This window comes from Chiloscyllium plagiosum, chromosome 18 (genome assembly GCF_004010195.1).
Source record: "Chiloscyllium plagiosum isolate BGI_BamShark_2017 chromosome 18, ASM401019v2, whole genome shotgun sequence".
Classification (NCBI taxonomy): Eukaryota; Metazoa; Chordata; class Chondrichthyes; order Orectolobiformes; family Hemiscylliidae; genus Chiloscyllium; species Chiloscyllium plagiosum.
The window spans coordinates 2,821,257-2,843,612 of NC_057727.1; the positions used below are offsets into that span (position 1 = coordinate 2,821,257).

Sequence of the window (22,356 nt, forward strand, 5' to 3'; positions counted from 1 at the left end):
GGGCATTTGGAAGGGCTTTTGCCCGAAACGTTGATTTTCCTGCATTTGGTTGCTGTCTGAACTGGTGTACTTTTCCAGCACCGCTCTAATCTAGAATCTGGTTTCCAGCATCTGCAGTCATTGTTTTCACCTAGGGCATTTGGACAACACTGGGGAGGGACAAACAAAGACAACTGAAAATATAGATTCAAGAAAAGAAAGAGGATTAAGTTAAGGGAAACAAAAAAATGTTTATTCAAAAAAGGTTTTATTCAAAAAAAAAGCACAAAAAGGTAGCAAAATGATTTATATTTTGACTTTTCTACAATGGACAATGTTTTTTTCCGCATTTTCCTTTAAATCCAAAAAAATATAAATTCATTACAACTGGTGAAAGCAGCAGAGAAGTACATATAAATGGTACCAACTTCACAGCATGGGGAAACATAGCTACATACAGAATTCAGGGCGGGAGAAAGAGGGAAATACCATCTTTTGGAGAGCGAATTCTAAACTACTTGCATTTCCCCCCACCTCCCTCCCTGCCCAGTTTAAACATGTAAAAACTATACAAAACCCTTTTCTTTAAAAAAAAAACACATTAGCACACTTCCTATCCAAGCTGTACACAATATTACAAAATGACTTGAGCCAAACTTGGGCCTTTTTTTTTTGCATCATTTAAAGACATACCCTGTACAGAGAGAACAGCTCTCTCAAGATAACCAAAACCCTTCCAATCTTACCAGTGGCCTACCTGTCAAAAGAAACAATAAACCATAGGATATCTTCCTGAAAGCTTAAGCAAAAGACTTCTAGCATATGACCAGTGGGAGGGGTATACCCTTTGAACATCAACATCTAGAAGAGATCCAGAAAATTAAAATGTACGGTTTCCAAAATTATGAAATTTAGATGGACACATTGAATATATTTTGTTTTGTAAAGAAATAAAAGATAGTGGGAGAAAACATCAGCATTTTTCCTTCTCCCAGACTGATATATAGGTTAAAATTGCAGATTAATTATTGTATATTTTTAAAAATCTTAGGTTTCCATGCACCGACAAACAAAACCCCGGCAATTATTATGCTGCATTGGAGATGTTGTTCGGAGTATCTTGCTGAACGAAATGAGTGGCTGTCCATAGCTGAGGACTGCAATGCTTCACACCATCCCCCAACCTTGTCCACACTTACCCTGATAGTTAAATAGAAATGATTATTTATAATAGAATAAGAAACAAAAATATTGAAATGGGGCTTGGCTCTTATTCCAGCAGTAACTTGGATGTTTCCAATATGCTGGATTCTTCTGTAGGAGCTTCATGAAAAAAAAGAGTAAAACATTATCAAGGTTTTGCCCAATGACAAGTATTTGCTTTCAGAACAGATGGGTCATATTTTCACAGGGAACCATCCTGGAGGGTATCGTTTTAAATCCATATAAATATATGTATACACTTTTTAAAAATTCCATTTTCATCAGAAGTCAAATGTAGCTTATGAATAAATTGCAAGATGCTCAGGATTTTGGTACAGAGTAACAATGGATAGGTGAAATTTTCATTCATTTGAAACTAAATATTCCTGATTCAAATCACACATAGTTCTTCCACATTGGTACCTGGACAGAATACCTGGATCTATAAAATGCCAGGGTACAGATCAGTTGCTATATAATACTGGGATATGGTAGTGGTGTGTATAGGTCTGTAATTATATCACATTGGAATACATTAATACAACAGTACAGACTCTAATGGGTATATGTTCAATGGAGGTGGAAGTTATTTGAGGGGATGAAGGTACATGTCAATGCAGGACAGATCTCGTTAGTGTAATGGCACCAAAATGTGAAAAAAATCTGAGAGACAAGAGTACAAGACATTGATCTGGAAAGAATCTACCCACCCAATACAAAAGTGAAAGGATTTGGAAAACAAAAGGTAGTGCTGCATGCTTACAGTATGAACAGAAAGTACATGTGAAGTTGAGCACATTTGGTTATTCAAAGTTGGAGCATGAAAGCTAAAAGAAAAAGTCCCTCCCACCTCAATTCTCCCTTATGATTCTCTGACATGGCTTTGGCTTCAGACATCAGCTGCCATTAATTTATGCTCTTCATGAGTCTAAGTAACAAATGTTACACTCTCATCAAGGCATGGTACTGAAGCCCAGAGTGGTCTGACCAGATCCAGCAGTTACTGTTGGGTGACCATCAAAGCCAGTCAAAATTCCTCGGAGCCCTTGTGGAACCACCTAGTACCTCAGGAGAGGTCTTGTAGTTGAATACTGGATCTATTGGTCCTCTTCCCTGACTCCTTGCCAAATGTAGGCTGTGTGAATACCCATCAATCCAACTGGCAAATCTTCCCAACCATGACCCGACTCATTGGAATGTGATACACGCACAAAGACCATTCTGAAAACAGGTGATGTGATCATGGGAATGTGCGTGCGGGTCACAGCCCTACATATCAAAGAAAAGGTTAGACACACCCATACAGTCATGCCACAGACTGCTTCAGTTGTATACACAGATCCAGTCACAATGTCATTTATTTCCTTGTGACATGGCTGCACAACAGTAAAGCAGGGAAGTTGGTTTTGCCTACCTAGCCACCCTTCAAACCTAATCTCAATCTCAAACCTTTTATACCACAATTAAGTTAGAACTGTGGGGCAAGTGCAGAAAACCAAGATTCTGAACAAGAGGGCATATTCAAGGGCTGAGAACAACATGAAGAATGGCGGGACCCATACACAAATACATGTTATGCTTCTCCCCGTCAGTCTGGGATGGTGCAAGTTATTTGAGTTAACATCAGAAATCATCTCAATAGCACACCGACCACAGACAAACAGAGGGATGCTACCTCAGACAATCTTAGAACTGTACATGTTATAAGGTTCAAAACTTCAGCATCCTCCATAAAAACCCACGCCTGAATTAATTTCATTTCTGGTCAGAGTTAAAACCGCTTTTCTCAACCCCAATTTAATATAAAACTTGAACTCACTCTAAAACATGGCCCAACGGTCCTGACAAGCAGCAAACACTGCAGTTTCCTTTTGTGTAAACCTATGACAGAATTGTCCAGTGGCAGTGTCAAACCAAACCATAACATTTTAGATATTCACAATTCCCTCTAATAAGTATAACGCAATAGCATATACACACACACACACACACACACACACATATTTAAGCAGGAGACAGCTGAAGCATTAAGTTGGGTTTGGGGATGGAGTGAAGATGCATAAATTGAAAAATGTTTGTTCAGGATTCAAAGGTTAAGAGTTTTGGGAATTGAGGGGGCAGTAAAAAGGAGAGAGGAAGGGAGAGACACTATGACAGAGAAAGAGACACAACAGTTCACTTACAAAGTTAAAAAGCTAGTAATCTTCTATCCTCATTAGGTCTACGAGAGAGAAATGGTCATTTGAAGTTCTAAATAACAATTCCTTTTAAAGACTGCAAGATCATTGATAATGCTGGATGTACACTCTGGTCTCAGGATTTTCAGGTTGTCAAAACAAAATGAGTTAGAGACAGTCACATGACATGCTGGAAGAAATTATTGCTGTTTTGAAAATGGCTGTGGGATGATGAGGAAGAACTAGACAGTTATAGATTTTGAAAATAGAGTACTCTGATGAGAAATCTCAATAAAATACGTTTGGCGATTTGGATCATTTGGCAGGTAAATACACTTCAATACAACAGGGTGTCTTTCCTTCAAATAATACCATCAGTTCACTGCAGGTACTTTCAAATGAGATTCTTGTCCTCTTAAAATGAGCAATAATAAAAGTAAGGACTTGGTTCTTCTGAAGCAAAATCCTCCTGCTGGGTGGTGTGCCGATATACCAAAGTAGGTTCTGAATCTAGTCAAGTTCTTAGTTATTTAAAATAAAAAGGCGCAAGTTCATAATGCACGTGGAATTTAGGACCCATCTCCTCTTGGCTTCTTATTCACGCTTATTAGCTTGCTGTTCCAGTGAAAGGAAGAGAAGAGAATGAGTGTTAATCTTACAAAAGGAATTCAAGTTTGTATTACCTTATAAACAAAAGTAAATGGGTTACTCAAAAGGTCAAGTTAAAACCCTCAAGAAAACAGGTCTTTGACTCCTTTGAAATGACCTTTCCAGAAAAAGAACTCAACAATTTTTTTTGGTAACAGTTCACCACCTTGATCAGAGAAATTTTGGTTCCTGTAATTCTTGCTGGTGACCTGTTGCAAGACCGATTTGGAGCACCTCTGAACTGTCAAGTTGAACAGATCACAAGTGCCCCTGGTGTGAACCACATTAGCTGATCTCAGGCTCAGCAATAACATGGACATTCCAACTGACCTCAGCACAGGAGGGAAAGAGGCAAAATAAATTCATTTTCCATTTCTGGTGGTGCAATAAGGGATTGCCTCTTCTGGATATGGTCAGGAAGGGCTGTGATTTTCAGCTATGTAGCCTGTTGATACTCAACATGAAGAATCAGACACAAAACACAGATCTAGAATGAAGTCAGCTTTTAATCATGTAAGAGGAGAAGTGGATGGTCTGCTTGTTATCCTTAAGTGCCATTGATTCTAGATTTGGCTCTGGCCTAAAAAAGGATGAAGACTTTCAGTCAATTTGTTAGCCAGGGCACACAGAAAGTAAAGCTCTGCTTGTACTGTCCCTAAACATTCCCAGGACATGTACTGCATGGGGTTAGAGACACACAGAAATGCTCCTTCCACATTACCTCAATTTGCATTAATCCCACTTTCAGAAGAGCCCTTGAATGTATTTGATACAATATGTATTTTCTTTAAGTCCAATATTTCAAATTATCTCCTAACTTTGCAACATAACTGATTCAATGGCTAACTGGGGAAACATGTGTGAGGAGGCACATAATGAGCCTTAATTAAATTCTTAACAGGAGCAGTTTCCACAATACTCACTCATCAGAGGATGCAACAGATCGCTTAATTGCGGGTCTTGCTCCATCTTTGCTTGTATCTAAAAAATGAAACAGAAACTTGTTAAAATCAACTTTTCCCTTCTCCCCAAACTAATTTTAGGTACTGACCATAAATAGATAACACACATCTCAATATGAAGGTTGTGGGTTGAAATCAAACTATAGCAATTTGAAGACATAATCCAGGTGGTGCTGTATGGAGGGAGTGCTATCTTGTTGAAGGTGCTTTTTTGGATGAGATGTTAAATCAAGGCTTTATTATTTAACTCTTGGATGAGGGGGCAGAACAAAGCTTCCCACAGCACTATTTCGAAGAGGATACGGGGTCCCCTCTGGTGTCTTGGACAATATTTATCTTCAACAAATGTCATCAATAAAATATATTTTCTACTTATTTTCTCATTGATGTGTGAAAATTGGCTATCATTCTTCATTCATTACAACAATGCTACTGGTGTACAGTTCTCTGGGTATATCATGAAGTTGTGAAAGATACTGTTTAAATGCAATTTGACATCTTGAAAAATGCCCATATTACAGAGGAGGAAGTGCTGCTGTCTTGAAACGCATAAAAGTGGATATATCTCAAGGACCTGATCAGTTGCACTCTAGAACTCGTGGGAAGCTAGGGAAATAATTGCTGGGCCTCTTGCTGAGATATTTGTATCATCGATAGTCACAGGTGAGGTGCTGGAAGACTGGAGGTCGGCTAACGTGGTGCCACTGTTTAAGAAAGGTGGAAAGGACAAGCCAGGGAACTGTAGACCAGTGAGCCTGACCTCGGTGGGCAAGTTGTTGGAGGGAATCCTGAGAGACAGGATGTACATGTACTTGGAAAGGCAAGGACTGATTAGGGATAGTCAATACAGCTTTGTGCGTGGGAAATCAGGTCTCACAATCTTGAATGAGTTTTTTGAAGAAGTAACAAAGAGGATTGATGAGGGCAGAATGGTGGATATGGACTTCAGTAAGGTATTCAACAAGGTTCCCCATGGGAGACTGATTAGCAAGGTTAGATCACATGGAATTCAGGGAGAACAAGCCATTTGGATACAGAACTGGCTCAAAGATAGAAGGCAGAGGGTGGTGGTGGAGGTTTGTTTTTCAGACTGGAGGCCTGTGACCAGTGGAGTGCCACAAGGATTGGTGCTGGGTCCTCTACTTTTCATTGTTTATATAAATGACTTGGATGCGAGCATAAGAGGTATAGTTAGTAAATTTGCAGATGACATTAATACTGGAGGTATAGTGGACAGCGAAGAAGGTTATCTCAGATTACAACTGAATCTTGATCAGATGGGCCAATGGGCTGAAAAGTGGCAGATGGAGTTTAATTTAGATAAATGTGAGGTGCTACATTTTGGGAAAGCAAATCTTAGCAGAACTTGTACACTTAATGGTAAGGACCTCGGAAGTCATGCTGAACAAAGAGACCTTGGAGTGCAGGTTCATAGCTCCTTTATTGGTCAGAGTATTGAGTACGGGAGTTGGGAGGTCATGTTGCGGCTGTACAGGACATTGGTTAAGCTACTGTTGAAATATTGCGTGCGAATTCTGATCTCCTTCCTATTGGAAAGATGTTGTGAAACTTGAAAGGGTTCAGAAAAGATTGACAAGGATGTTGCCAGAGTTGGAGGATTTGAGCTATCGGGAGAGGTTGAACAGTCTAGGGCTGTTTTCCCTGGAGCGAAGGCTGAGGGGTGACCTTATAGAGATTTACAAAATTATGAGGGGCATGGATAGGATTAATAAACAAAGTCTTTTCCCTGGGGTCGGGGAGTCCAGAGCTAGAGGTCATAAGTTTAAGGTAAGAGGGGAAAGATATAAAAGAGACATAAGGGGCAACTTTTTCATGCATGGTATGTGTATGTGTATGGAATGTGCTGCCAGATGAAGTGGAGGAGGCTGGTACAATTGCAACATTTAAAAGGCATCTGGATGGGTATATGAATGGGAAGGGTTTGGAGGGATATGAACCAGGTGCTGGCTAGTGGGACTAGATTAGGTTGGGATATCTAGTTGGCATGGACAAATTGGACCGAAAGGTCTGTTTCCGTGCTGTACATCTCTATGACTCTATGCTCTTTTATCAGCCAACTTAGATTTGGAATGAATCAGATGCCTCGCTCTATATATTTTGGTGTCAAACCAGTTGATGGATTTATCAACTCAGCCATTGGAAAACAGTCGACTTTGAAACTAGCTGTCTAAGTCAGCGAATAAAGCCTTCCTGTGGAGAACTGCCACAACGTGAACAACTTTGAACAGATACAAAATGCTGGAATATGGACAAACAATTCTTTACAAGTGAAATAAGGTGAGGTAGAGAATTCAGGCTCTCGAAATAAATGTCTTACATCGAGAGGTTGAGGAGTGACCTTATAGAAGTTTAGAAAATCACGAAGGGCATGAATAGGATAAATAGACATAGATCTTTTCCCTAGGGTGAGTGAGTCCAGAACTAGATAGCATAGGTTTGGGGTGTGAAGGCAAAGATATAAAAGGGACCTAAGGGGCAACTTTTTCAAACAGAGGGTGGTGCGAGTATGGAATGAGCTGCCAGAGGAAGTGGTGGAGGCTGGTACAATTATGGCATTTAAAAGACATTTGGATGGGTATATGAATAGGAAGTGTTTAGAGGGATATTGGCCAAGCGCTGGCAAATAGGACTAGATTAATTTAGAATATCTGATCAGTACGGATGAGTTGAACTGAAAGGTCTGTTTCCGTGCTGTATATCTTCATGACTCTATATTGCTTCAATGTATTTTCTTATTCAACTAGAAAAAAGCTACTTAACTTGATAATTGGAAAGGAGTTGAACTAAACAAAAGGGAAGCAGAGAACTGAATGGCAAATGGCAAGTACCATTTGCTGCTCTCTGAGTGTTTTGGTTTCATGGACGGGAGGAAGCAATAGGTGAAGGTAGACAATGGAACAGCAACCCACACAACTCTGCATTTTATGAAGGGAGGAGGGAAAGAAAAATAAACAGGAGCACACCATTCTGCTCAAGTCAGTTTGATTATCGTATTAGACAGTTGGTGATCTGTACCACAATTCCATTTAGCTACCCTTTCTGCATATCCCTGGAATCCCTTATCCAGCAAAGTTCTACCCAATTTGAACTTGGACTAAAAACATCCAACAAATCCCCTTATTGTTCTCCCTGCACAACAAGCTTTGAAGTTCCCTCCCTAAACTTCTTTGCTTCTTTTTTCTCATTGGATGCTTGTTAAGCCCTACCTCTCGTTCATCCTTTTGGTCTTGTATCCGATTACTGCATGTTTGTACAAGCTCCTGTGAAGTACCTTGCAACATTATGTTTAAAGCATTATTAAAAGAATAAATGTACAATGGAGCTATAGACTGCAGGTTTTTCATGCTTATACCTGATGCTCACTTCATGCACAATAATATGGAATCATCCCAGCTCACCTTGCAGCCACCTGACCTGGGTGGCTGGCCCATAGCCCTTCTCATTTTTGGCTGCTATCCTAAAGATTATAGCAGGTTTTGTGGTTGTATCGATGTGTGCATTTGCTAGGTTTGATGAAGACACAAGACAGCTGGGTACAGGTCCACAGTAAACACGGACGAAGAGCAGATGGGAAGTCCCTGCAGGTTTGGGATCTGCTGCCTGTGACCCTGGTAGTGCCAGATACACGGAGTATTCAATGATGGTGCCAGAAGTAACAGCAGGAGGTTCCCAGGAGAGCTGTGCACCTTCAGCAACCTATATAAAAAAAATTATCTGTAATTACCAATCTCGTTAAATGAAATTCTGAATTATTTTCAAAAATCCCCTATTATAAACATAAAACAATCAGGGATTGATTTGGCTCAGAGTCCAGATAACATTATCAACTGATACAAAACTGATCTGCACACATGATTTGCTAATCAAATACTTTAAACAGTAATTAATAACCTGCCTAATCTTTTGGCACTAATACTCTGCTTCGAATGCTGGTGTTCTTAACACTTTGTGGTACAAGCAGTGATCAAATGAAGTTAGCAGTGGATATTATTGGAATCAGATGCTTTGAATTAATTCACGCAACGTGCGCAACACTGACTGATTAGATTAGATTATCCAGAGTCTGGAAACAGGCCATTCGACCCAACAGGCCAACACTGACTCTCCAAAGAGTAACTACCCCACCCTACACTTACCTCTGACTAATGCACCTAATACTATGGAACAGTTTAGCATGGCCAATTCGCTTGACCTGCACATCTCTGGATTGTGGGAGGAAACGGGAGCCCCCGGAGAAAACTCAAGCAGACACAGGGAGAATGTGCAAACTCCAGACAGACTGTCACCTAAGGCGGGAATTGAACCTGGGTCTCTGGCACTGTGGGCAGAGCCACTGTGCTGACTAGGCTCGCATTTTTAAAAAAATGTTTACCCATGGGATGTGGGCATTGCTGGCTGGCCAACATTTAGTGCCTGTCCATAGTTGCCCTTGAGAAGGTGGTACTGAGCAGCTTTCCTGAACTGTTGCAATTCATTAGCTGTAGGTAGTCCCACAATGCTATTAGGAAGGAAATTCCAGGATTTTGACTCAACAACACTGAAGGAACAACAATACATTTCCAAGTCAGGATGGTGAGTGGCTTGGAGAGAAACTTGTCTTTGACGAATTGCTGCATTGCATCATGTAGATAGGAAACAATACTGCTACTGAGCATCAGTGATGGAGGGAGTGGATGGATGTTTGTGGATGTGGTGCTAAACAAGCGGCTGCTTTCTCCTGGATAGTGCCAAGCTTTTTGAGTGTTGTTGGAGCTGCCCCCATCCAGGCAAGTGGACAGTATTTCATCACACTCCTGACTGGTGCCTTGTGGATCGTGAACAGACTTTGGGGAGTTAGGAGCGTTCCTAATCTCTGACCTGCTCTTGTAGCCACTGTGTTTGCGTGGTGAGTCCAGCTGAGTTTCTAGTCAATGGTAACCCCAAGTATGTTGATAGTGGAGGAATTCAGTGATGGTAAATCTATTTATTGCTCATCCCTTATTGCCCTCAGAAAGGTGGTGGTGAATTGCCTTAATAACCTGGGAGCTTAAGTGCCCTCTGAAATCATCGAACAATGGACAACCACATTGCTAATAGGTCTGAATACACAAGGATGGTAAATCTTCTTCCCCAAAAGGAAATTATTGAACCATATACCTCTGAATTAATGGATTTAAGTTCAAATTCAGGAACTCGAGCACATAATTCCAGTATAGTATTAAGGGACAAATTTGAAAGCGGCATCTTTCAAATGGAACACTAAACCTTATCCGCACGTTCAAGTAACTCCATGGCACTAATTAAAACCAGAGGAATTCTTTACCACATTACACTCATTCATGTCACTGCCACCTACAATGCACCCAGCCACCCGCCTCCCAATATTGCCCAAAAGTAGTTGAATTGCTTAGTCTTTCTCCTATTACATGTGGAATGTTGTTCTGTATAGACTAGGTGCTGCATTAGTAGCATAATCATTCTTTTGCAAGCAAAGTAATTGTGAGCTTAGAAATACACAATTGGTGACACACAATTTCTTTTTTAAATAGATGGAAGGTATCAAATGATCAGCTTTTGCTGGTTTTGAACTTCTCACAGTCAACCATTAAGCTTCTGACATTATCTGGTTTGAAAATGACAACATCTTTGTGTAAGCAGCTTGCACAATCTTGACTGACTATTCTTGATTAAATCACTCCTGGGTCAATAAATACTCAGCAACAGGTGTTTGGTAGAGTTGCTAAACAGAAAGAAGCAAGTGGCAGGGCTAAGCCATATTGTAGTTACCATCTGGCTGAGTATTTCTGGGATGGTGGGGCAAGTGGAATCGGTTGAGGGCTAACCAGTGAGGTCACCCACCCTGATCCACCACCCTTTGCTGGGAGTGCCCAAACTGACATCTGATTTGGATAAAATTGGACCCAGTTATGCTGCCCACAGTCAAGTAACCCATTGGTAAGGTTGATTGCATTAAAATGAGTGCATTTTGGAGAACATGGTGGGTTATAAACTAAACTAAAGATAAAAGGCCAGCCCAAGTTTAGCATCAGCAGTATTTGTTAACAGCAACAGAAATAGAATGACAGCTCAGTCAACCAATAGGGAGAAGTAAAGAGATACAGACTCGGACAACACTGCTCACCACAGCTATATCAGGGAGATTTCAAAAATCTGAAAAACCCAACTCTGAAGATAGCTGTGCCCTACAGTGAGGCTTCTGCTCTGGAATGATGTTTAAAATGAGCATTGACAAAAATGTAGCAGCATTCAGGAGAAATTGAGTGTAAGGCCACTCAAACAATAAACTATTTTCAATTATTCAATGGCTATTCTGGTTCAAGATCAGACGTCAAAATTCAGATTGGAGTTGGGATTTAAAACCATCAATACTTGCCTTGCTGATCTTGATGGCAGATGGTGCACCTGGGAATCCTGGCATGCAGGTTTTAAAAGCTGAGACTTCACTGAATGGTCCCCGTCCACAAGCATTTATACTAGCAACTCGGAATTTATAAGCAGTGCCCGATTCCAGTCTCTCAGTCTTTAGATTGCTGTGGTCAGGGATGTTATCCCCACTGCCATCCTATGGGAAAAAAAAATCTCACTGAATGAATCTCTAAATTGATCTCACCTTTATTCACAATTATAAGGTCCCAATTACACAGAATGTACTCCACAAAGAGAGGACATTTAATCCAATTGCTGGCATTGTCAGTCCAGATTACACAATCAAGTTGCAGTAAGGGTCAAACCAACAACCTTCTGACAAGAAAAGCAAGAACGACAGCAACTGAGCTTTAGCCGACAAGTGAATTACATGCCAAGTCAAAATAAATAAAAAGCTTTTAAAATGCCATGATGCAGAAGAATTTACTTCCCTATTAATAATCTAAGTAAAAGACTACTTTTGAATCAGCGTTTCAAGACGACCAAGTCTGAGAATGAATATACTTTTCTTGTCTATCACAATCTAATTAGTGACAACAATGGGATATAAGGTGCAAAAGCTCAACTGTCATTTCAGATAAAAACAGAACTGACACCTTATGCTCAATGGGAAAATATAAACAGCCCAGGGCATATTACTCAAGGACAGAAGACTGAAGAATGGCCTAATATATGTAATAATATGCGTCGGCTAAACAGCAGTGTGAGCTATTGTAACTAGTTCCAAATGAACTTTCCATATACCCAATTAAAGATTCTTTCACCTTCAAAGACCATACAAGACAATAGCACACCCTCATGCTTTTTTTGACATTGCCAACTTATCTACCAACATACCATTGAAAGAAACAAATAATCTTCAATCAATACCACTATACCGTGACAACTGTAACTGGTATCTGAATCGTGCTCAAACTCATGAACTTAGTAACACTTGATGTGGAGTTCCGTTTCACCGATATCATGTACATTCAAATAGATGTTGCTGCCATTGGATACCCGATAGGCCCAGCTTTTGTGAATGGCTTTGTTGGTTACTGTGAAAAACACATCTTCAATGGAAGATCACCAACCTCTTACATATTGGAAGAATGTGACGTGGTATGTGACACTTTTATGATATTTCAATTCAAAGCCGAAAGACTTTATTTACACAGCTTAATAAACTCCATTGAAATGGAGCATCAAATGAGCTCCTACTCCTCAATGTATGAAATGGGAAATCTGAAAATGAGTTCCTTCCTGCTATCATTTGAAAGTCTATGTTCACTGATCAATATACACTGGGATTCCTGCAGACCCACACATTTCATGATCAATCTTATTGACAACCTCAGGAATAGAATCCTAGCTACCTGTGCATCATGTATACATGATGCAGAGATAGGGCATATCAAAACTATCTTGCAGAATGATGGATATATCAATCAAGTCATCACTCATTGTGTATTGCAAACACTCATTAAAGTATCTACATCCATTATTTTTGGCCCTGAAATGGTGCCCAGTCTTACCTCAGATTACCCTGCAAGAGGAAGGGGTCTTAAAAATGTGAACAATAGCTGAAGCAAGCCGTCTCACATTGTTACAATGCAGTAAATTCACAAGTGATCTCTCCACTCAGTATGCTGATGTCACGTCAGAACAACATTTTGCCTACCATTCTAATAAGCAATGTGTTGTGAGTTCCAGTGCCAATGGGATGGGTGTATGTAGGTCGGACGTCCCAATGACTGGCAGGCTGCATGAAACAACAAGTCCACTGACCATTCACAGCTGGCAACATACTGACTGTATTCAACCAGCCTATTTTTGCAAATCTCAGAAAAAGTATAACCACCATTAAATGTGATTCTCATACTGAAAATAATTTATTACAATAACGACTGTGCCAAAAGTTACACCAGAAAGCAATTTAAAATGATCAGCCTTGCCAGTAGCAAGATGCATTTCCATGTGCTAGGAGCTACATACTTAAATACTCAGGATTTGCTTTTATGTAAACAAAAGGAATTTGGTCATACAATACAATAAACACAGCATAGGAACAGGCCCTTCAACCCACCAAGCTTGCACCAATTCCTCATCTTTATTCAGACCCTTGACTTACTGCCCACACGTGGTTTCTATCCCTTTGTTCACCTCCCGCTCATGTGTCTATCAAGATATGTCTTAAACGTTGCTAATGGAAGTGCATTCTAGGCACCCATCACTCGGTGTAAAATAATTTTCCTCACACTTCTCCCCTAATCTTTCCCCTGCTCACTTTAATCCCTGGATTCCTGAAGAAGGGCTTATGCCCGAAACGTCGATTCTTCTGTTCCCTGGATGCTGCCTGACCTGCTGCGCTTTTCCAGCAACACATTTTCAGCTCTGATCTCCAGCATCTGCAGACCTCACTTTCTCCACTTTAATCTGTGCCCTCTTGGTAGTTTCACCCTGCGAAAAAGCCTCAAAGGAATTACACCTTTTCAAAATAAAGAGTATCTGGAGACAGCCTAATTCTACTGCACTTGTAATCAGAATCTGTCTCTCTGGTTTAAGAATTAAGATCGATAGTTAACTTTCTTGCTGTAGTAGCTCTTTGCTGATAGAGGCCCAAATATAAAACTCTTTTTCTCATTTTGTATAAAATGGTGTCTCTTCGTTCAAATCTGTTTTTATTTTAGTCCTAGTTCTGATGAGAACAAGGTAAAGAGCTTCATCTTCTAGTGTCCTTTTACCAAAAAGGTTTGTTTTCTGTACTACCATTTATTTATTTAAGGCATTGCCTGACAGCTGCAACTGCGCATGCCTAATTCCAGACCCAAGATGCACTCTCACAGGCAGTCATACACAAAGGCCGCCTTGCATATATGCAGTGTTCTGCTTAGCTTTTTCAGTAATGTCTGTTTTTGCTGCACCATTCTGAACTAGGGTTCAGCAGCAGGGAGTGAGGAATCAGAGTGGAGGGATAGACGTGGTGTTGGAAAGGAGTGCGAATGCAGGGAAGAGTGAAGGAGGATCTGGGAGGTCCCTTCCTATCCTCTCCCAGATCCTATCAGCCCTCTCCAGGGACCCATCCCCAAGCTATCTCCTCCCCCACCCCCACACAAGTGGCTTCAATGCACAGCAGTGAATTTAAACTGCATAAATACACATGCATTAGTGTCAGCAAACGCTGCCTGTTTATAAACAACAGAAACACTGAAAAAAAAACTGAGGGGAGTGGCCTATTACTGTTCTGTAAGATTCCACATAATTCTCAGCAGTTACATTACTTGACTAAAAAAAGATTTGTCTGTTACAAAGTAACAGATTCAAAAATATGAAGTTAAATTATGGCACTGACAAAATCACAGATTAGACAGGAGAAATTAAATAAGCCAATGAGATCAGTCACCTTCTCCAGTCAAACACCTTATTCTGGAACAGATTCATCCCCCACCCCTCCTTACTCCAGATAGTCAACAGCAGATATGTAGTGTGATGTATTGTGTGGTATTGTGCAGTACTGAGCAGGAGGGAACAAAAGAATTGTCGCTTTCATCTTTTCTGGATTTCAGTAACTGGGGACACTGCACAGCCTACAGCTCAGATGGTGCCCAATTCTCAACACAGTCAAGCACAATGCTTGGTTCATATCAGAAGAATAGCCACTTGGTGGTGGTACTGGGGAAGGGAATAGATAATGTGGGGATGGGGGTGTTGGGGATGGGTGGAAGATAGCTGGTGCCCGTTGAACCACATGCTTAAAAAGTCTGGTGTTTTTAGGTGACCAGCAAGAGGGAATAAAAGATACTTTTAAACTGTAAAATCTTTCAGTACTTAAAAAGGGCGTGGACACTTTCAAACCATTAAATTTGCATACATATCTTACCTCTTCTCCTTGAGAGCCCTCTGCAGGCAGGAAGTAGGAAACCACTACTGTGCTCAGCGTTTTGAATACACCGACGTCATACCACTGATTGGGTTCCTTCCTGGCTGTTGGTTTTGGCTGGGTATTAGGAGACGCATCCTGTTTCTGAGGAATTAAGAATATCCATCACCCAAAAAGTAATCAGCATTACATTTCTGTATGAGAGTTGGAGAACAAAATGGGACAAACCTGAACTAATCAGAAAGACAACCCTACAGATGACGGGACATAAACCTGGAATGTTGACCAGTTTTACAGAGGCTAGCAGATCTATGCACTTCTGACAATTTCTGTTCTAAAAGGTACACAGACAAAAGGTTACAAGGTTTGTCTCCATCTGCAATGTGAACTAATTAGCACTTCTAACTCCGTTAAATATCCCAAGGTCAGACACATCCTCGAATCAGACCTCAAAGATGGTCTGATCGCTACAGTTTGGAAGTAGGCTATTTGGCCCATTGATTCCATACCAATCTCTGAAGAGAATCCCACCCCAGAACCATCCCCCTATCCTATCATCCTGCATTTCCCACGGCTAAACTACCTAACCTGCACATATTTGGACTATGGGAGGAAAGTGGAGCACCCGGAAGAAACCCATGCAGACATGGGAAGAATGTCTGTTTGGAGCTTGCACAGTCACCCGAGGGTGGAATTGAACTTAGGGCCCTAACACTGAGGCAGCAGTGCTAACCACTGAGCCATCACGTTCCAAATCTTCTTTAGGATTTTCCTGAATAACACACTTCATACTTTCTAGCCTCTCTACATTAGAATTATATACCAGTCTGGATTTTACTTGCATGCTGCATCACATCTCCCAGCCATATTCCTTTGATCTATTGATCCAATAGCATCATTTTTTAACACATAACATTTCAATAAAATTTCCTTGTCTGTTGATAACCTGGTGGCAACAATTGTTGACAAAGCTCAAACAGGTAGAGACATTACAGGATATTCTAGTTTGTGTTAGATTGTCTCCAGCATTAGTGTGTGTCCAGGTGGAATTTTAGCGTTGTGTTCATAAATTTTAACTGTTTATACATTTTGCCTTCAGCTCTCCAACTTCTGTTTTGCAACACAAAAGTTGCAACAAATTTTGAGCCTCACTATGCTACGCAATTACTCTAACGGTGAAATAAATTATTGGAATAACACACCCATACAGTGCTAGTCCCATAGAATCTTTACGAAGAAAAATTAGGTGCCTGTTTATTTTGGAAAATATGCCAATATTTATTACAGTAACATAACTAAGGATAAATAGCCAGCTCTGTATGTTGGTGTTAGGTGAAGATTGGGTTGATTCCAAGTCCACAGAGCCGCTTGCTGTTTGGGTAGGGTTAGATCCACAGGATGGGCACACAGTTCCCTGGTAAACTGAAACTCTCTAAAATAGCAACATTAACACAAAATGACTGCCAACGCTTTCTACATAATGACTGCTGCCAATCAACAGCAACTCTGTGTTAACTACTTCAGGTTGCATCCTGATCAATATTTCTGCATGAATCAATACCACTAAAACATACTAACTGATCAATCAAACCTGAAGAGGTTTGCGATTTTGCTATGCAAAAAATGGTTCTCAGATGTTTCTTTAAACTACTCTGAAATACAGTGAATAATCTGGATAAAATTAAGTGTTTTACTTTTTTCCATTTATTGGATAGTGAGGTTGGGAGAGAGAGGAGAGAGGAATGTGATAAGCTACTACTTGACAGCAAATAAAAGGATGCTTGTAGTCCAACTTTAAATCTATGTTGAGAGTGTGGTGCTGGAAAAGCACAGCAGGTCAGGCAACATCCGAGGAGCAGGAGAATCAATGTTTCGGGCATAGGCCCTTCATCAGGATTCTCCTGCTCCTCGGATGCTGCCTGACCTGCTGTACTTTTCCAGCACCACACACTCGACTCTGATCTCCAGATGGCAGAATTCTCATGACATGGCAACTTGTCAGCAGATGCTTACCCTCAGTGGATGCTGCCTGACCTGCTGTACTTTTCCAGCACCACACACTCGACTCTGATCTCCAGCATCTGCAGTCCTTACTGTCTCCAACTTTAAATCTACGGCAGAGAATAATTTTCCAACTTTTATACTGTATACATTACTGGTTTTAGACAGATGGCAGAATTCTCATGACATGGCAACTTGTCAGCAGATGCTTACCCTCAGTGAATTAATTGAAATGGAGAATGCAACACCTTCCCATTATGGTGGCCCAAAAAAAAAATTAAATTATCCCCAGTACGGATGATCCCAAGTGAGCACTGAGAATAATTTCACTGCTCCTAGAGTCATATATTTCAGTGATATCTTGAAGAAGCACCCATGCAATATCAACAGGTCATATTCTCATTAGATTTCAGAAAAAGACAGAATTGGAGTCAGGTTTCTACTATAGATCCTACAGGTACTGTGGAGTCACTGAAGAACTGTCCAAATCAGCAAAAAAAGAGAGATGCCAATTCTCGGAATTTATGACCCAGAATAAAAAAAAACTCTGTATCAGACTTCCTATCACTAACTGTGAGAAGTTCAGATGTTTACATATTGTAATAAGGCATGATATAAATGCAGATTTTTAAAAAAAATTGCTGACTTTCATTTTGTTCATCTTGAAATTTCCAAGACTAGTTGCATAATCCAACCTATAACTTCAAAGAGAGGTAACAACTTCAAATTGCCCATCCTTACAGGGGTACTCACCGAAGCAGGTAGGCCAATTCCATTGGCTACTTGGGCTAAAGTTGTGGCTGCCTGTGTTTTTATTGGACTAGAGTTTTGGTTGGTTGTAGATGTCAGGAGAGAAGTGTATGGTGTCAATCCTGGTTTGCAATAAAAGGAAAGGACTGGTCAATTTTACTGCATTTCTGTCAGATAGTGGGAAATTTCAAAATCCCCGCATTCAGATATTATGCCACATCCTTCTAATATTCTCAACCCGGAAATTCAGTTAACCTAAGGAGCCCACATTTACTGCACTGATTAGTTGACAGTTGTGTCAAGCTGAGACGAAAAAGCTCAAGTCAAAAGTTGAGGAGTAACTCATTGATTATTAGATGATGACTAATAAGTAAGATGAATAACAGGAAGAACAATAAACTCGAGAGAAAGGTGGGAATAAATGATTTACGTTCAGGACAATAGGCCACTGCAGCAGCCAAGGAGGGTGGGCCAGCATGAAGCAGTTAGTCAAGAAAGGCAGACAGGGAAAACAAATACATCAAGGTAGCAATACCACAACAGGATCAGTTCTACTTCAATAAAATACATTTTTATTATCAAATTATTAAAATTGTAGAGTACACAAATATTTGTGGAGCTGCGGATGGTGAGGAAGCTTGTCAAACGACTTGGCAGGATATAGATCAGTTGAAAGGTTGGGTGGAGAAATGCAGATTGAGTTTAAACTGGTCAAGAGTGAGGTAATGCATTTTGGGAGGTCAAATGCAGGAAGAAAGTATACTGTAAATGGCAGGACACAGAAGCAAAGATATTCAGAGGGATTGTTGGGTGCAAATCTATAGTTCCCCAAAAATAACAACACAAGTGGATAAGGAGACAAAGGCGGCATACGGCATGCTTACCTTCATCAGTCGGGGTACTGAGTATAAAAGTTAGCAACACGAAAGTGAGTACTGCAGCTGCTGGGGATTAGAGTCAAAAGCGTGGTGCTGGAAAAGCAAAGCAGGTCAGGTAGCATCTGAGGAGCAGGAAAATCAACGTTTTGGGCAAAAGCCCTTTATCAGGAAAGTTAGCAAGTTGTGCTGCAGCTGTATTGAAATTTGGTTGGACCACATTTGGACTATTGTGTGTAGTTCAAGTCGCCACACTCCAGGAAGTATGTGGAGGCTTTGAAGAAAATGCAGAAAAAGGTTTACCAGGATGTTGCATGGATTAGAAAGTATATTAGCTATAAAAGGAGAGGTTGGACAAAGCTTGGATGATTTTTGCTAGAGAGTCAGAGGCTAAGGGGCGACTTAATAGCAGTATATAAAATTACGAGAAGCATTGATAAGGTAGATAGTCATAGTCTTCTTCCCAGAGTAGAAATGTCAAATACAAGGGAGCATAGTTTAAGGTGAGAGGAGTAAAGATGAAAAGAGATTGCAAAGCAAGTCCCCCCCCAGCCTCCGCAGAGGATAACAGTCACAAGCATGCAGCACGGAAACAGGGGAGTTGATAGAAGCAGATACAATAGAAATGTTTAAGAGGGAATTAGGATGTCACGTTGCAGTGTACAGGTCACTGGTGAGACCACTTTTAAAATACTTCATTTAAATCTGGTCTCCCTGCAATAGGAAAGATGTTGTTAAACCTGAAAGGGTTCAGAAAAGATTTACGAGGATGCTGCCAGGAAGGGAGGGTTTGAGCAAAATCGGGAGAGACTGAATAGTCTGGGGCTATTTTCTCTGGAGCCTTGGAGGCCAAGGGGTGACCTCAGAAGTTTATAAAGCCATGAGGGACATGGATAGGATGGAAGTGTCAATGTTATTTTTCCCAGGATAGTGAAGTCCAAAACTAGAGGGCATAGGTTTAAGGTGAGAGGGGAAAGGTTTAACAAGGGACCTGTGGGGTACTTTTCACACAGAGGGTGGTGCATGGATGAAAACAGCTGCCAGATGAGATGGTGGAAGTGGGTACAATTACAACATTTAAAAGGTATCTGGATGGTTACATGAATATGAAGGGGTGAGAGATATATGGACCAAATGCTGACAAACAGGACTAGATCAGTTTAGCATATCTGGTCAGTGCAGACAAGTTGGACTAAAAGGTTTGTTTCCGTGCTGCATAACTCTAAGATTCTTGACAGCCATGAACAAGCAGGGAATAAAGGGATAAGCACCATGTGTAGGTAGGTGGGATTAGTTTAGAATTGCAACATGGGTTTGCACAGACTTGGTCAGTCCACAGCCTCTTCCTATGCTCTACAATTCTATGTTCTAATTATTTCTTTCTGCAAATGGTCTTTGGAGCACAGAGTAAGTGTTCATGTCTTTTAAAATGACAGATAATCAAAACTCTGTTTTAGACTATTACAGGAATAGAACACAAGATTCTATGCATGGTTCCAACAACTATAACCTATTTGCTATCTGTGGTTAATTATTGGAAAAGCTTCACTTATAACCTCGTTAACACTCCAAAAACTAGTCAAGTACTTTGAGATGTTTCAACCATAGTGTTCTAAAATTGCAAGAGTTTTATTCAACATAAGATGGAAATAATACAATTCTGGTGCAGGACAGACTGTTAATTATTTATTACATTGACACGAGTCACTCTTTCATTTAGAATGCACTACAAATATAAGGTTTCTTCTGATTAAAAGTAGTCAATAATATACACGAGCCAAGAGGCAACTTTTTGTTTAGCGCATTTTAAAAATAAAGTACCTGCACATTTGTCCGCTACTTTGGATACTTAACCATTAAATCAGTAGCATTTTCCTACCTACTGCTGTTTAACACTGTGATATCAGAGATTGGAGAAATAATCCAAAACTGACAAAGTGACATTGCACCATGACACTATGAAACTGCATTGCATGATAAGGATAGGGAAGAAGTCGCCACAAAAGCTGATAGATTGTTACAACAACCCAATTAGTTCACTGATGTGCAGTTAGGAAGCTGTCATCTCCTACCCAGACTGAGGACATTGAATTGCTCATTTAAGTCCAAAGCTCGAACAAGCTACTCTATTAAACAACAGCGCAGAATGCCATAGTGCTCCTTTCATGTGGGCTGACCATCATCGCGTATATCCTATAAACATCTTGCATTATACAGCACCTTTAACATAGTGAGATGTCCAAAGACAAATGGGAATCCCTCAAAATTTGAGAACTTATCAAATAATGGGATGTTAGGAAAGCTCAAGAGTTTGGCCAGAGTAGGTGTTAAGAAGTGTATTAAAAGGACAGCAAGATAGAGATACCAAGGAAATTGCAGAGCTTAAGTCCTAACTACTCCAGGCATGAACTTCAGAGACCCCTCCTTGATCACAGATTCATAAGGCTGCAGATAAGACACAGTTCAGAGCATAAGACTATGAAGGATCGGCAAAGCAGAATGAGAATTTCAAAACAATACTAGAGCTAATTCAGATCAGTGATCATGGGGATGAAATGTAAAATTAGTTAGAACGAGGACAAGAGAGCTTTGGATGAAAAGCTGAAGAAGAACAACACACACCTGTGGTCTTCAGAATAGGTAACTGAACACTTGAAACTGTACTAGGTAGTTCCTGTGGCCCATTGGTCTCAGAGGTAGAATCATTGAGACTGTCTGCTGGAGCTAGCGCCTCTGCTGGCCTGGAGGGCTGGTTGCTTCCTGCTGCTTGTTGCTGGTGTGCTCTTTCTATGTCCTGCTGTGCAAGTTCAGCCAATGGTACAATAGACTGAAGAGACACCAGTGTCTGCAGTGCTTGGTGTGACAGCTGTGCTGGTTGTATTGTTGTTAATTCTGCTGTTGAGGTATCCATGGTCTCTTGCCTTGCTGTATTGTAAATCAAAGGGGCAGAAAAGGTTTAAAACTACTTCAGTGTTATTAATAGTTAGTCAAGAGTAGATTGAAGAGTACAAAGATTTGTTAACAATTCAGCAGAACTACAAATGTCAGTTTATAAAGAAAAATCATTTTTTAAAAGAAAGAAACTGTACAGCAGGTAGGTATAGTGTAGTTATGTATTATATGAGTAATCCAGAGGCCTGACGACTGGCGTGGAAAGGTGAATTCAAATACCATAGTTGTAGCTGAGAAGTTTAATTTCAAAACTAATTCTTCAGCTCTGGAGGGGGGTCTCTGGACCTGAAATGTTGTCTCTGCTTTCTCTCTACAGATACTGCCAGATCTGCCAAGTTTCTCCAGCAATTTCTGTTTTTGTTTCAGATTTCTAGCAACTATAGTTTTTTGGATTTTTATAAGGGGACCAGGATATTTGAAACAAAAGAATATAAATGGAGTTAATATACAGGCCATAATCAAATTGCATTGAAGATCAGACATACCTAATGGCTTCCTATTTA

At 40.4% G+C, this 22,356-nt stretch overlaps 1 protein-coding gene across 1 annotated transcript in view; it reads right to left on the bottom strand.

The window, feature by feature from the left end:
• Positions 1–230: 230 nt before the first annotated feature.
• The window catches only part of LOC122558798 (host cell factor 1-like), a 117,392-nt gene continuing 95,266 nt past the window's right edge, over positions 231–22,356 (bottom strand). Inside the window, exons 20-26 of the mRNA XM_043707576.1 lie at positions 21,524–21,826; positions 18,030–18,148; positions 15,276–15,419; positions 11,364–11,552; positions 8,389–8,686; positions 4,931–4,988; positions 231–3,974 (exon numbers count right to left, since the gene is read on the bottom strand). Of these exons, the coding sequence (XP_043563511.1) occupies positions 3,929–3,974; positions 4,931–4,988; positions 8,389–8,686; positions 11,364–11,552; positions 15,276–15,419; positions 18,030–18,148; positions 21,524–21,826 (1,157 nt within the window). The 3' untranslated portion in view covers positions 231–3,928. The remainder of the gene's footprint in view (positions 3,975–4,930; positions 4,989–8,388; positions 8,687–11,363; positions 11,553–15,275; positions 15,420–18,029; positions 18,149–21,523; positions 21,827–22,356) is intronic.